This window comes from Cryptomeria japonica, chromosome 9, assembly GCF_030272615.1.
Source record: "Cryptomeria japonica chromosome 9, Sugi_1.0, whole genome shotgun sequence".
NCBI lineage: Eukaryota > Viridiplantae > Streptophyta > Pinopsida > Cupressales > Cupressaceae > Cryptomeria > Cryptomeria japonica.
In genome coordinates, this window is record NC_081413.1 from 620,216,206 (window position 1) to 620,230,163 (window position 13,958).

The 13,958-nt window shown below is 38.6% G+C and overlaps 2 protein-coding genes across 2 annotated transcripts; both read left to right on the forward strand.

Annotated features, from left to right (window-relative positions):
- Positions 1-9,688: 9,688 nt before the first annotated feature.
- Positions 9,689-10,114, forward strand: LOC131063658 (uncharacterized). The gene has a single exon (XM_057997555.2). It carries the CDS (start codon positions 9,689-9,691, stop codon positions 10,112-10,114), a length of 426 nt encoding a protein of 141 aa, XP_057853538.1.
- Positions 10,115-11,892: 1,778 nt separating this feature from the next.
- Positions 11,893-13,387, forward strand: LOC131063659 (uncharacterized). The gene is made up of 4 exons (XM_057997556.2): positions 11,893-12,311; positions 12,407-12,639; positions 12,734-12,886; positions 12,987-13,387. The coding sequence occupies exons 1-4, from the start codon at positions 12,223-12,225 to the stop codon at positions 13,385-13,387; spliced, it is 876 nt and encodes a 291-aa protein (XP_057853539.2). The 5' UTR covers positions 11,893-12,222.
- The last annotated feature ends 571 nt before the right edge of the window (positions 13,388-13,958 follow it).

Genomic DNA, 13,958 nt, shown 5'->3' on the forward strand with positions numbered 1-13,958 from the left:
CAGTGTAGTTTTTAAAAATATGTGTAATTATATTAATCAATAAATATTGACATAATTATTCATTGAAAAAAGCCCTTCAAAAATTTGTCCACATATCCTGTTCGACATAATGGGCAGCACAGGCAAGCAGAAGCTTGCCAAGAAGAATTCACAGCCACGCACAAGAAATGGTTCTGAAAATCTTGCAACCAACATCTACCAGAGTGTGAACCGTCAAACTGATGCCAGCTGCAGTGACACGGAAGGAAAGCAACAGAATGACCAAGCTTCAGACAATGATTTGGAAGTGCCCGAGATATACATCGATGGTGTCAAGGAAGATGAGATTTTACAGAATGCAGATGCCTTGACTGTTGAGGAAGTGGTGAGGAGAAGGGCCCGAAGGATGAGGCAGCTGGCTAGATTGTACAAGAGACATTATTGGGCTCTCATGGAGGAGCTGAAGTCTAAATATAGGGAGTTTTATATGAAGAACAGGATAAGTGGGTTGAAGGAGGTAGTTGAAGAGAAGGACAAGGAATAGAAAGATTTCGTTGATAGGGATATTGGAGCAACTGGCTCTATACATTATAGGTCGGAAAATGGGGTGGAGATTGTGAAGTGTTGTTTTCAAGGCTGCAAGTCCAAGCCTATGACTTTGAGTTCGTTTTGTTAAAACCACATCCTGTCGGATGCTCGACAGCAACTGCACAAACCCTGTTCTTACATCATCAAGAGGTTGGTCCTTTATTTTTTTGTTTTTCTGTTAAAATTTCAGACCTTTTCCCGACCCATTTCTGTATGTAAATAGAAGTTTGAGCTTCAATCTATCATACACATATACACGAGTAAACTTGAATTTTATGTGGGTAGAGGAAAACCTCCTGTTGGGTGTGCGAAGGTTAGACTTTGGGCTTTTACTGTATACTGGGCTGGGTGTTTCCTCTACCAATTGGGTGCTATCCCTCGGTGTCTGACAACGGAGAATGGTTATCCAGTTATTAAAATGCATTATGGTATTTATATTTAGATGTTACATAACATAAGTTTTGATTTCTTATCAAAAATTGTTGTTATTTGTTTGAGGCGGTGGCATAGTGAACAAATTACAAATGATCCTTATCGATGATAAGTCAAAATTTTAATTATGTAACATCCAACCATGAATGCTTCAGTGCATCATCAGCTGGATACTCACTTCCCTGGCAACCCTCTGGTGGAGCATTTCTTTGCAGCCAAGCTTTAAGCTGGATTACTGGGCATTTGAGCGCTGAGTATCAACATCAAAATCAAAATCAAAATCATAGTGTTCTAGGTAGATAAAAAGCAACTTTTTGTCCTGCCAATTGTTGTTTCTCCAATTGTCAAATTTTGGAATCAAGGTGCGAAATATATGGCTTATACAACTTTTCGAACACCCTTTTGTATTTCGTAGTAGTGTAAAATTTCTTCCATTGGAACGGCAATCTATGCTAAATTTTGTAGTGAATTGATTCTGAGAAAAAAATGCTATATTATTCAATTGTTGTAAAACCACCTGTAATCTAATTTTTTTCAAGTAATCCTAGGTTCGTTGTTAGGATTTTTGAAAGCATAGGTAGTATTCAACCATTATTTGCTTCTGTGCTACTCCATATAAGTGATACAGTCGAAACCAGGTAGCCTAATTCAAAGAACAGAGCCTAAAGACAAGACAGCTGATTTTGCAGCTCTGCCCACACAAAGACCAGGTTCATTGTTATCACAAGAAAGTGATAACAGACTAAAGACAGTGCTTAATAGCTTATGGACTTGATAATATTTCCATGTATGAACAGTTATAACAGACCAGAAGCATGAATATTTTGGAGCCTAGCTCAACACCACACAATTCTGCAATAATTCATATTATTGTTCCAGAACTACAATTTAAAAGTATTCTAGTAAGTGACAGTTACAACTTCTGACGGCAGGAACTATGTTCCCCAGAACACTTCATAACAGCTTTATTACAATGCCTCACACAAACAAGATGGACTACCACAATATTACCTTTGTTAATCTGGACTACAAGAAACGAACAGAAAATGACGTCTGCTAACACTCACGACTAGACTTAAAATTGCACTAGATATCCTAAAGGATGTATAGATCTTCTTCAAATTCGTTAGCTCGGCTTCTTCCTTATTCCCCATTGATGATCAAACCTTTTGTTTTTCATTGTATGAGTCAGAGGCATAGGAAATAAGTTTATAAATCAGAAATCTGCCACAAAGAAGCCGCCACAGAAAGGTTTTAGCTACAGGTGCTAAATATAATGTAAATAAGCTGTTTCCAGCAATTAGAAATTCTCCATTAAAGGCTGCCATGAATTATTCCAAGCTATCTGCACTACTCCATAATATGTAAAGTTGTCAAACAATCAATTATGATAGCTACCAGAGCTAGAATAAGGAATGCAACTGCCACCAATAAATTCAGGAGTAATGCCCAACAAGTGGGACCTCCCAACATCTACAAACGTAACTGCACAGCTAAAAGGATCCTGTCAACAAGTGCAGACCTTGAAATTGAAAGTGGCGCTGATAATCTTGCATCAATAAGTCCACAATCTAGTGAACAGGATTGATTTTGTTTTAAGTGAAAGGCTAATTGTGAGAGAGTACATTGTTTATTGCCAAAATATTAGCTACATCCATGCCAATACTACTCAACTTATGACATCTATAGAGTTTTTTATGACTGAGAAGGCTGTTCACCTGTCTGAAGTGATCATATCAATCCACTGGGTAGCAACCTCCTTGAGTAACCTTATTATTGTGTTAGCTATCACCGTTTTGGTTTTAACTTAAGAAACATATACAGCAAGACATGTAGTGATTGCTTCATACTTCATACCATGTAAAATCCAGGCACTCTGGTTTTATGTAGAGCTTCTTTTGTCAAGAGTTCATTATATACCTCTGTTTCAGAACACTAGTTCAGCTTTTGCTAAATACATATAATATAGTAACTTCACGACAACATTAAGTGATTAACAATGGTCTAGACTCTATACATTTGTTTCTTGGCAGCCTTCTCATGGATTGTCCGGTAATCATGCACAATGCATCCTTCTTTTTAGTGGTGAAGTCTTGGTGACATGTATACTCTGTTTTGGCTCCATTAACACTGCTACGTATGTGTTAATGTTTTAATATGAATCTGTAGTACATTTACAATCAGACATCAAGCTGTTATAGCTTAGTGCACATGAATTTAACCTTCAGACCTTATGCTTCTAGTCTCATGAAATTAAAAGAAGTCATACGTTAAATTACATTGGAATTTTTTTTTTTTTGAGGTTTAATGATTGATTATAGGGGCAAAGTAAATCATATTGAACATTGCTACTGTTGGCACCTCATTTTAATATGTCTCGTGTTATAGCTTAGTGCACATGAATTTAACCTTCAGACCTTATGCTTCTAGTCTCATGAAATTAAAAGAAGTCATACGTTAAATTACATTGGAATTTTTTTGTTGTTGAGGTTTAATGATTGATTATTGGGCAAAGTAAATCATATTGAACATTGCTACTGTTGGCATCTCATTTTAATATGTATCGTTTCTTTGTGTTTTGCTTCCATTTTGTGCATTTGACACAATTTACCTATTCTTGATAACTGCTCTGGAGAAATTTACTGCTGGGCCCCTTGTGTTATATGTTGTCTTAGAATGTTCATTCAAACCGTTTTAATCTAAAACTTAAAAATCCTTACTTAAATTTGTTGGGGGATATTTTTTTCGTCAATGCCTTGTAATATGGCCCTTCCCTAAGTGTTATTAGGCCTTTCTGGGTTTTTGAACTTTATATGGATATTAGGACATGTCCCTATCTCCTCTAGTTCCTTGAATTCCCTCATGGATGAAAATATGAAAGGTCTTGTATTTGATGATACTAGGGGTTATATTATGGTTTCTGGACAAAATTCTTCATTGTGGGGTTGGTGGTGGTATGAGCAAAGTTGAAATTGCCATGTGTGTTTTATGTTTGGTGAGCTCATTGTCTCTTTCTTTGGGTTTTTGGGCTTTTAAAGGTACTTGGCACCTTGGTACCAAATGCTGAGTGTGAAGTTCCTTTGAAATTCCAAACCAACATTCCTTGCTATTTGTCCTAAGGTCTCAGAGTTCCTTGATCCCTTGGAACCTTGGGGTCTTGTGCTCCTCATTCCTTGGTCCCTCTTGGGATTTGATCCTTGATGTCATCTTGTGCCTTCTCCGTCTTCCTCTTTCCTCATTGACCCTAAGCCCAAAACCCTCACGGGGTCCTAGATCTTGGACTTTTTGCGACATTGTGCACTTCTGCACTTTTCTTTAGGTTCATTATCCCCTTGCTTTTCAGAGGCCCCTTTTCTATCCCCTTTGTTTTGGAGTTCCAAGTTTCCATGAAACTCTAAAACCTTGAGATCTTGATACTTTCATTCTTTGTCCTCCTTGTTCCTCAAAGTCCCGTCTCCCCTTTGGACCCCTATACTTTGGGGGAAACCGAGCATCCTTGTACCTTTATTGTCACTCGTTGATATCCTCGAAACCTTGAAATCTGATTCTATCTCTTGATATCACAAGATCTTGATGTCCCGACTCATTCCAAAGTTTGGACTTTTGGGGTAGCTTGTAACATTGCACTTTGTCCATTTTCCCCAAGGTCTCCATTTTCTTGCCTCGCATTTTTCTACCTTGCATTTCTCCTTCCCAAGACTTTGGACTTCTCTTGCACCTTTGCACATGTCCTTGAGTATCGTAATGACCAAATTATTGCCATTGTTCCAGTGGAACTAGAAAAAATACCCTAGCTTGGTATGCTGCTCCCACCTACGCTCCTGCCATTCCAACACCTCTCAGCTACTAGAATGAATGGCACTTGACCCTTAAGGTTTCCCATGCAGATTTCACAACTCTTCTCCACGCCCTAGCATGCCAAAACTGAATTGCCATTAATGGAAAGGGCGACATGTAGATTAAAAGAATGTTTCTTAATGCCTTGTGGTACAATTGGATGTGTTTGTTGGTGGTTTTGCATGCTGTAGATCAGAAATAGAAGGTGCAAGTGTTATGGGCATCACTAGATGTTGTCATGAATTTTGGATCTCTGAGATTTCTTGAAGGCTTGCATTTTAGGATTTTGGGCAGGGTTTGCACTTTAGCCTTTTGGTGCATCTCTCAAAAGGGGTATTTAAGTTTGAAATTTCATTATTTATGTAGATGTTGGATAGTTGGTAGAAAAGAGGAGAAACTTGGAGCAGTTGAAAAGTAAGCAAGAGGAAAATATTGAAGCAAACCCCAGGGTTTTGACTTTTAGCAAAAGGGAAAGGACATTTTTTGTATTGTAATTATCTGGGTTCATCCTGAAATTTATAATGAATACTTGTAGCTTTTGAATGTAATTTTCCTTTTTATGAGGACACTTAATCTTGCCCACTATACTTGCAGAATTATTGCAGGTTATGTATTTTTAGTGTACTGTGGTAATTTGGACAGATACAATTTGATGGGGTAATCATTATTCCACAATTCATGATAAATCTCTTTTACAAATCTGAAATCTGCTATAAAATCTTCTATTATCTGATCATAAGACTGTCATAAAGTATCCACAATCTCTTCTCAAAAGTCTGTTACAAACTCTTCATTACCTCACCTTAGATCTTCATATAATATTCTCTCTTAATCTGATGTATATATTATATACTTGATTGTCGTCTTCACACACAATACACACCCTTCTCTTTGATCATTCAACTTCTCTATATATCTCCTTATCAATAGGACATGTCTTTTCACAAATGAAGAGTCATACTTCTTTGCAAATCGCACCACTTGGAAGCTAAGCCACTTCAAACCAAACAGATTATATCACTTTTAGTAATCGTACTTTTTGGAAGGCCAACCATAATACATCTCCTTAGTTAATTGCATCATTTACAGAATAAACTGCTTCGTTTTTTAATCAAACTCATTTAATTGTTGTTTGTTTGATATAACCAATTCTACCTTTTATTGTCTTTGCTTGATCGCTTTATACTGTGTTTTCTTATTTACATAAGTCGCTGCACTTTGTTTATGTAATCACTGCCCACGGCATGCTTTATTAAACCGCTGCATATAACTCTCTTTTTTAAGTTATAAGATTGCTGCTAAGTTGTCTACCTTAATAGAAATCAACCCTTTTAAATTGCTTGTTCAATGGTGATAATCGCTGTTGCTATCTTCATACTTGGTCACTCCTTACAAGGATAATAATCATTGACATCGACTTATTCAATTGCAGATTTTAAAGTGATTTTGCTCATTTCTCGTACATTCCATCCTCTTCTTTCACGATCTGTCTGATTTCCATATCTTCCTTCCCTCCATGGCATCTTTGAAGGGTTTGTATCAAAGAAACGAGACTCGAACTCGTCTCGGACTCGGCGAGGCCGAACCAGACTCGGACTCAGACTCGGCTGGACTCGGGAAAGTGAAAAACTCAAGAAATTTAGAGATTTTTAAAGATTTAAAACTTGTTTCATGCACCCTTTATTGAGTACACCTTAAAGACACAATAACATCATCAAATAGAAGCTAATTTGATTACATACACAAGTATACATCAATCACATAAGCATAAACGCAAATTGTAGTTGAAGGAAATAAAAAACATGGATATATAAATATTGTCAAATGTATACAATATTACAAAACTCATGGAATAAAAAATCCATGTCATCATATGATCATCAACAAATGTTCCATACAAATAACAAAGGTAAATACAACTACAATTGCCTATGGCTCAGTGGAGCCTTCACCCTCCGCCCCTGGGTCCCTGCGAAGGCGTCTAAGGTAGGTCTTGGATGATTCGGCAGCCATAGCCGCCCCCCGTGACACCATGCCATGCGCACCAACATCAGGAACAGCTGTGTCAGTATTTGCCTCTGAATCTCCTCTCTCTGCTCGTGCTCTCTGCTCCTTTGCCATGGCTACAACCTCAGCCTCTATATCTACCTAGTCGATCCAATCAGTGTCATCATCACTAAAGACAGCCACAGGATCTGCCTCAGTGGCCCACTTTGCCTCAGGATCAATCTCATCTAGAATGATAGGAGAGATGTCAGCTAATGCATTCTTTCTCATTCTCAGGCGGAGGTTGTAGTGAACAAAGACGAGATCATTCATCTTCTCCATGGATAGTCTATTGCGCCTCTTGGAGTGTATGTGCTCAAACATACTCCAATTGCGCTCACAACCATATGCGTTGCATGATTGGCTCAAGATGCGAATGGCCAACTTCTGAAGATTTGGTGTCATTGGGCCAAAAAAGCTCCACCAATTATCTGAGTTTGAAATGAGAAAATTAAATAAAATTAGTCTCACTCATAAACTCATTTAACAATATACAATAAAACTAAAATTAAGCCTTACAATTTATTTTTACCGGGCATCATAGTTGTCCTACTTTCTTTGGCGATAGGACGAGAGAAGGTCTCCCCTTGTGCATTTGAGAACAACTGTAGCTCTCGCATAAGCTCTGTCTGAGTAGAACCAGGAGGTGCCATCTTCTCCAAGATATGGTATAGCCCATCAAGGATCTCCACATCAACCTTGAAAGTAGGGCTAAAGTGGTATGCCGGATTCAGATAATATGCTGTTGCATGGATGGGCCTATTAAGTTGATGATGCCATCTCCTATTAATGATGTCCCAAATGGGACCATACTTTCTCTGATCTGCTCCATAGACGGATCTGATGCTCTCCTTCACCCTATCCATGCCCTCATATATGTAGCCCATTGCGGTCTTTTCTCCATTCGCAACTCGCAACAGAACCACCAAGGGCTTAACAAACTGCAAAATTGAAAATATTGTGTAATTTAGAAAAATGAGCAAATAAGAGAATATGATGAATAAGTTATAAAACAACAAGTTAAATTGTAGAAACAATAAAAAATTTACCTTCACTATCTCATCACAAGGGCCCCAAATGTCTTGCTCATAAAAAATGCCTAAGTTATCGGTACTTCCATTTTTCCTGCAGATTCCAGGTACGATTCGTTTCTGAATCTGAATCGTCCTGGAATCCTTGTGGAATCCTTGTGGGTTCCTTCATTTAGCCTTGGAAACGCATCCACTTTTCCAACCAAGAATCTTGACGAATTTGGAATAATGTAGCGATTTCATCACGTTTTTTTTGACAAATCCATGTCGGACATCAGAATATGAGGGGTTTTTTTCGCTTATTCTGCCAGCCCGACCTTTGGAAAACTTAAAAACACTTCTATCTCTTGCGGTCTGCACTACAAATAAAACCCTTGCTTTGTTACAGACAAAATCCACTATTGCAAATATAGTATTTAAATTGTTGGCGTTTCGTTTATATTTAATAAAATATATGAATTGAAAACCAATGTCGGGAATCAAAATAATTAAATGCTCTGTGTTTGTTATGTCTGGAAAAAAATTATGACGGGAATCATAATAAGCGACGCCAGTAGCCCTCTGTGTTTGGTAAGTCTGGGAAAGCCAGCGGTAAATGCACACTCAGTTGATGTGGTTTGGTCGGGAAATATTTTCATCTAATCCTATTCGATTGGCGATAATTATAATCCCTCCCCACCTGTAATAGTTTCATTTATACTTATAGTTTAACAATTGATTATAATTTTATATAATAGTTTTAAAATTTAAATTATTATATACTATATTAACATAGTGTTTATCAAACTATATATTCATAATTATATGGTAAAATTATAAATTGATATAGATAATTTAAAAATTGTAGTTATAGATTTAATATTATACAACATTATTAACTATTAAGTATAAATAAAATAATAATTATTACTATATATTAACAATTTTTTATATTTTTTTGTCTAGAAGTACCCAAACGTACCCAAGCCTTCAATTTTTTTTTTGCTGTACCAACGTGTCGTACCCATGCACCCGATTCTGATTCCGATTCCGATTCCGATTCGGTAACTTAGAAAAATGCAGTCTGCAAAATCTTTCCCTATAGGGGTGGCGACATAGGATGAGGAAGTCCACTCCTCACCAACAACCATACGTCTCAAGGCTGTCTTACAACATAGATCTCGCTCGGCTACCAACTACCCACCTTGTATAATGATGCATGGGAATGGGTGGTGGGCTGTGATATGTGCCAGAGGGCAGGAAAACCATTAAAACGGGATTTTATGCCCCTCAATCCATCCCATGCCCAAGAGTTGTTTGAACGCTGGGGTCTGAATTTCATTGGACCTTTGAAGGCCAACAAAACACGAAGATGTTGTTACATTGTGGTGGCGACATAATACCTTACGAAGTGGGTTGAGGTGCGAGCATTGCCGGATAACTCAGCTTTGAGTACAACCAAGTTCATTTATGAACAAATTATTACAAGGTACGACATCCCAATCCAACTGATGAGTGATCGTGGTGGGCACTTTGTGAATCATGTTATTAAGCTGCTCATGATGGAATTCAAGATTTTTCATTCCTTGTCAAGCCCATACTACTCGAGGGCCAACGGGTAGGCCAAGGCCACTAATAAAATATTGGTGTCTGTAATATATAAGTCCTGCGGAGTTGAGCAGGAGGAGAAGTTGCCATCCGTACTATGGGCATATAGGACCACCTACAAAGTCACCACAGGCTAGACACCCTTTCAGTTAATGTACGGCCAGGAGGCCATTGTGTTGACATAATTCATGGTTCTGAGTTTAAGGATTGTGATCGAGAATCGCCTAGGAAATATGGAAAGCCTGCGGGAGTGGCTGTACGTGTTAGGCAAGCTGGATGAATGCAGAATGATGGCCCAATGGGCCATTGAAGCTGCCCAACAAAGACGAAAATTTTGGCATGACAAGCACATTCGGCGCATGGAATTTTGTCCAGGTCAGTGGGTGTTGAAGTATATTGGGCGGAATGAGATTAAGCTTGGGAAATTTAAAGTCCGATGGCTGGGGCCATATAAAATCCGCGAGGTAGTTGCGAATGGAGCAATTAAGTTGTCAACATTGGGTGACCAACCGATAAAGGAGACGGTAAACGGATTGAAATTGAAAATTTACCACCACAGGCAGCAGTGGAATGATGCAGTTCATCCGGAGACGGGGCCCAGCTGGACAAATTGAAAAGGTAATTATTTAATTTATTTTTTTTGAAAAAAAAAAATTGAAAAAAAATTTGAATAAAAAAAAGAAAAAAAAAGAGAAGTGTTCACACATACCGTACGGTGAAAAGGCCGTACACCGTACGACAGAAAGTAGAAAGAACACAAGGAGGATGTACGGCGAGGGAACAAACAAAATAAAGATTGATCGTACGGGATATCCCTTAATCCGGACGGAAAGGGAGGACGCATCTGTACGGCCACGACATAGAAATCCGTACGACGGGCATTAAATTGGGCAGTACAACTACAATCAAATCCGTACGGTAGTAGTAGAAGACAAACCATACGACGACTAGAGGGCAATGTACGACCAAGTGAGCAGAAGATAACGTACGACCAAGTGAGAAGGAGGAACTGTACGGTGAGATACCACGATGATTTCCGTACGACTAGAGTTGCAGAGCAAACTGTGCCAAGTTAAAATCCATACAAGTTGGCGCCATAAGTGCGTACAGCGAAAACCAAACAAGCAAAGACACCAATTCCACTTCCGCACGTACGGTTAAATCCGTACACAAGCGACCGAGTTTAGCAAAGTTGGAAGTCTAAGAGAGTCCACACACCCATAGTCATCTGTACAAATTAGAAAGTGTAGAAGTGGAATCCGTACTAGTGGTATGTGAAGCGAATTGAGCGAAAAGACAAGGCTTCCGTGCAACCCATACAGGTCACAAGAAGCACAAAAGTCGTACAACTTGCAGTACACGGGATAGCATAAAAGGAGATAAATCGCCGTACAAGGTGAGAAATAACAGTAATTGAAAATATTTAAGTGTGGATACAGGCAATTACAACCAGTTGATGGAGTTAGGAAAACCGAGATTAGGAAAGCTGGATTGGAGAAAACGGTTGCAGCAGTTAGACCAGAGATCCCAGACTCGCCGCGAGTCAGGCGAGTTCGCTGAGTTGGTGAGTCGAGCCAAGCTCGGCGAGTTTTGCTGACTCGCGGCTCGGACTCGGCCGCGCGAATGGGCAATTCCGATTTTAAAAAACAAAAAAAATAAAAGCTTTTTCATTTGTTTCTTTTTACCTTTCTCTTTCATATAACCCTAAAAGGTCTTCTAATTGTTAGTTGTGAGAAGAAGAGAGGAAAAGTGAGAGAGAGGAAGGAAAACAAGAGGCCATAGGTTTGCAACCAGCAAGGAATAAGAGCATCAAGGAGACCACAAATCACATTGGGGAGGCCATAGGCTTGCATTGAGAGCATCAAGGAGTCCAAAGCAAGACTTCTCAACTCATTTGAAAGAGGTAAGGTAGATTTTGCTGGTTTTTTTAGGTATGTTAATGGATTTTTTTCATTTGTTTGTTAATTTTTTTTAAGTTTAATAGTTAACTTTCCAAATCTTGAATGTTTTTATTTTTTTAGCTTAATTTCAATGAGAGAAGTAGAATAATAGCAAAGTGCAAACCCTACATTTTTTAAGAAAAAAATTGTAAACATGTATTTACAATTTTATTTTTTTTAAAAGTAGGGTTTGCTGATTTTTTCTATTAGTTTATAACTTTATTAAATTTTCTTATTGCAGCAGCCTTCACGTTTAAAAAACATTCATTTTTCACAATGCCTAAAAAGGATGAGGCTTGGAAATATACTGAAGACTTTATTGGCAGACAAAAAAATCAAACAAAATGTTTTTTTTGTAAAGAAATTAATTTTGGTGGCATCAATAGATTTAAATACCATATTGCCAGCATACCTGGCCATGATATGGAGGTATGCAAATTACAAACTCCTGAGGCAAAACGTTTCTGTTATGTCCAATTAGAAACACATGAACAAGAAAAGTTAACTAAGAAGAGGCAATTGGAAGAGTTAAGTGCTATTGGCTCCCATGCACCCATATCCGCATCCGCATCTGCATCCGCATCCGCATCCACATCCGTAGGCTGTGTTGGAGAGGGTTCTTCCATGCCTCCCTTTCGCCCTAGTGCTTCTGCTAGTGCTAGTGCTTCTACTTCTACTCCTCCTAGTGGCACTATTACCTTAAACCTAGAGTTCGGAAATCCAGGTTGGATAGTTATTTTGTGCCACGTAGTACTCCTGGGGCACAACCCTCGCTTGAGAGCATGGGTTGGAACAAGGAGGTTCATGATGCTGCAAGAAAACAAATTTGCAAGTTTTGGTACTTTTGCAACATTCCATTTATTGCAGCCAGGTAATTCTTTTTGATTTGATTGCTTTAAGTTTAAAAGTAAATTTATAGTTTGAAGTTGAACTCTACTTTGTCTAATCATAATCTATTTGTGACAGGTCTCCTTATTGGCAAGGCATGGTAGATTCCATAACCATTTGTGGTGCGGGGTTTAAAGCCCCTACCGATGCTAAGTTAAGTGGCCCCCTCTTGTTACAAATGGTTGAGGATATGAAAGTTGAGCTAGAGGACCACCGACAGTCTTGGAGCCAAAAGGGTTGCACCATCATGACAGATGGTTGGACGGATAGGAGGAATAGAACACTCCTAAATTTTCTTGTTTCTTGCGGAGGTGATTGATCATGATTCATTCTAATTTGTACTTCCCTAAATGCATTGAATAAATTAAATTTTGATTTGTTGAAAGTTTGAAACTCTATTTTCAGGATCCACCATGTTCTTGAAGTCTATTGATGCTTCCTCACATGTGAAAAATGCCACATACTTATGTGAGGCTATTGAGGAAGTCATACAAGAGGTGGGGGAAGAAAATGTGGTGCAGGTGGTGACAGATAATGCAGCAAGTTATGTTGCTGCAGGTAAATTTTGAACTTTTCAAGTCTTGATGGAGAGGCATCTATGATTATTTAAAATTTTCTTAACACATCAAAATTTCTAATTAACTTAAAATTGCTGCAGGTAAACTTTTGATGGAGAGGCACCCGAAATTTTTTTGGTCTCCTTGTGCGGCCCATTGCCTTGACCTCATGTTGGAGGATATTGGTAAGCTTGAATGGGTGAAATCAATAGTTGAAAGGGCCAAAAATATTAGCAAGTTTATCTACAATCATGCATTGGTCCTTAGCATTATGAGGCAATACACGGGGCAAAAGGAGTTGGCTCGTCCTGGTATCACGAGGTTTGCCTCAAACTTCCTCACATTGAAATCCTTGATAAAATCAAAGGCGGCTTTGAGGCGTATGTTTGTTGGTGAGGAGTGGACTTCCTCATCCTATGCTACGACCACTGCAGGGATAGATGTGATAAATTGCATTTTTGATGAGCCAAGTTTTTGGACCCCCTGTGGAGAAACCATGTAGGTAAATTTATTACAATTTAACATTTAGTATCTACTATCTAGTATCTACTATTTAGTAATTTAATTTTAATCTATTAACAATTTAACTTTGCAATTTTTCTTTTTTTTTAATTTAATTTGTGACTTAATTGTTTTTGTTTAACATTATGTGTAGGTCACTGAGCCCCTCATAGTTCTCCTACGAGTTGTTGATGGGGAGAAGCCCTCTATGGGCTATATATATGAGGGTATGGATAGGGCCAAGGAGGCCATTAGGTCCATATATGCAGGAGATGAGGATAAGTATGGCCCCATTTGGGAGATTATTAATAGGAGATGGCAGAACCAGCTTCACAGGCCCATCCATGCAGCAGCCTATTACCTCAATCCGGCATTTTGATTCCGTGATGACTTCAAGGCGGATGAGGAGGTTCTTAGTGGCCTGTATACAGTGGTTCAGAAGTTGTGTACTGATGGCACAGCCTCAAGTACAACGCTCCAGCTGGATAAATATAATAATCGAGAAGGGGCAATCTTCGCAAGCAGCATGTGCATAGAGGCTCGAACACAATTGCAGCCAGGTAAAAATATAT

Bases quoted from the DNA above. Each gene is read 5' to 3' on its own strand.
- LOC131063659 (XM_057997556.2), top strand. From the start codon at position 12,223: ATGGGTTGGAACAAGGAGGTTCATGATGCTGCAAGAAAACAAATTTGC. The intron at 12,312-12,406 runs GTAATTCTTTTT...TATTTGTGACAG, and splicing joins ATTCCATTTATTGCAGCCAG to GTCTCCTTATTGGCAAGGCA. The intron at 12,887-12,986 runs GTAAATTTTGAA...AAATTGCTGCAG, and splicing joins AGCAAGTTATGTTGCTGCAG to GTAAACTTTTGATGGAGAGG.
- LOC131063658 (XM_057997555.2), top strand. From the start codon at position 9,689: ATGGTTCTGAGTTTAAGGATTGTGATCGAGAATCGCCTAGGAAATATG.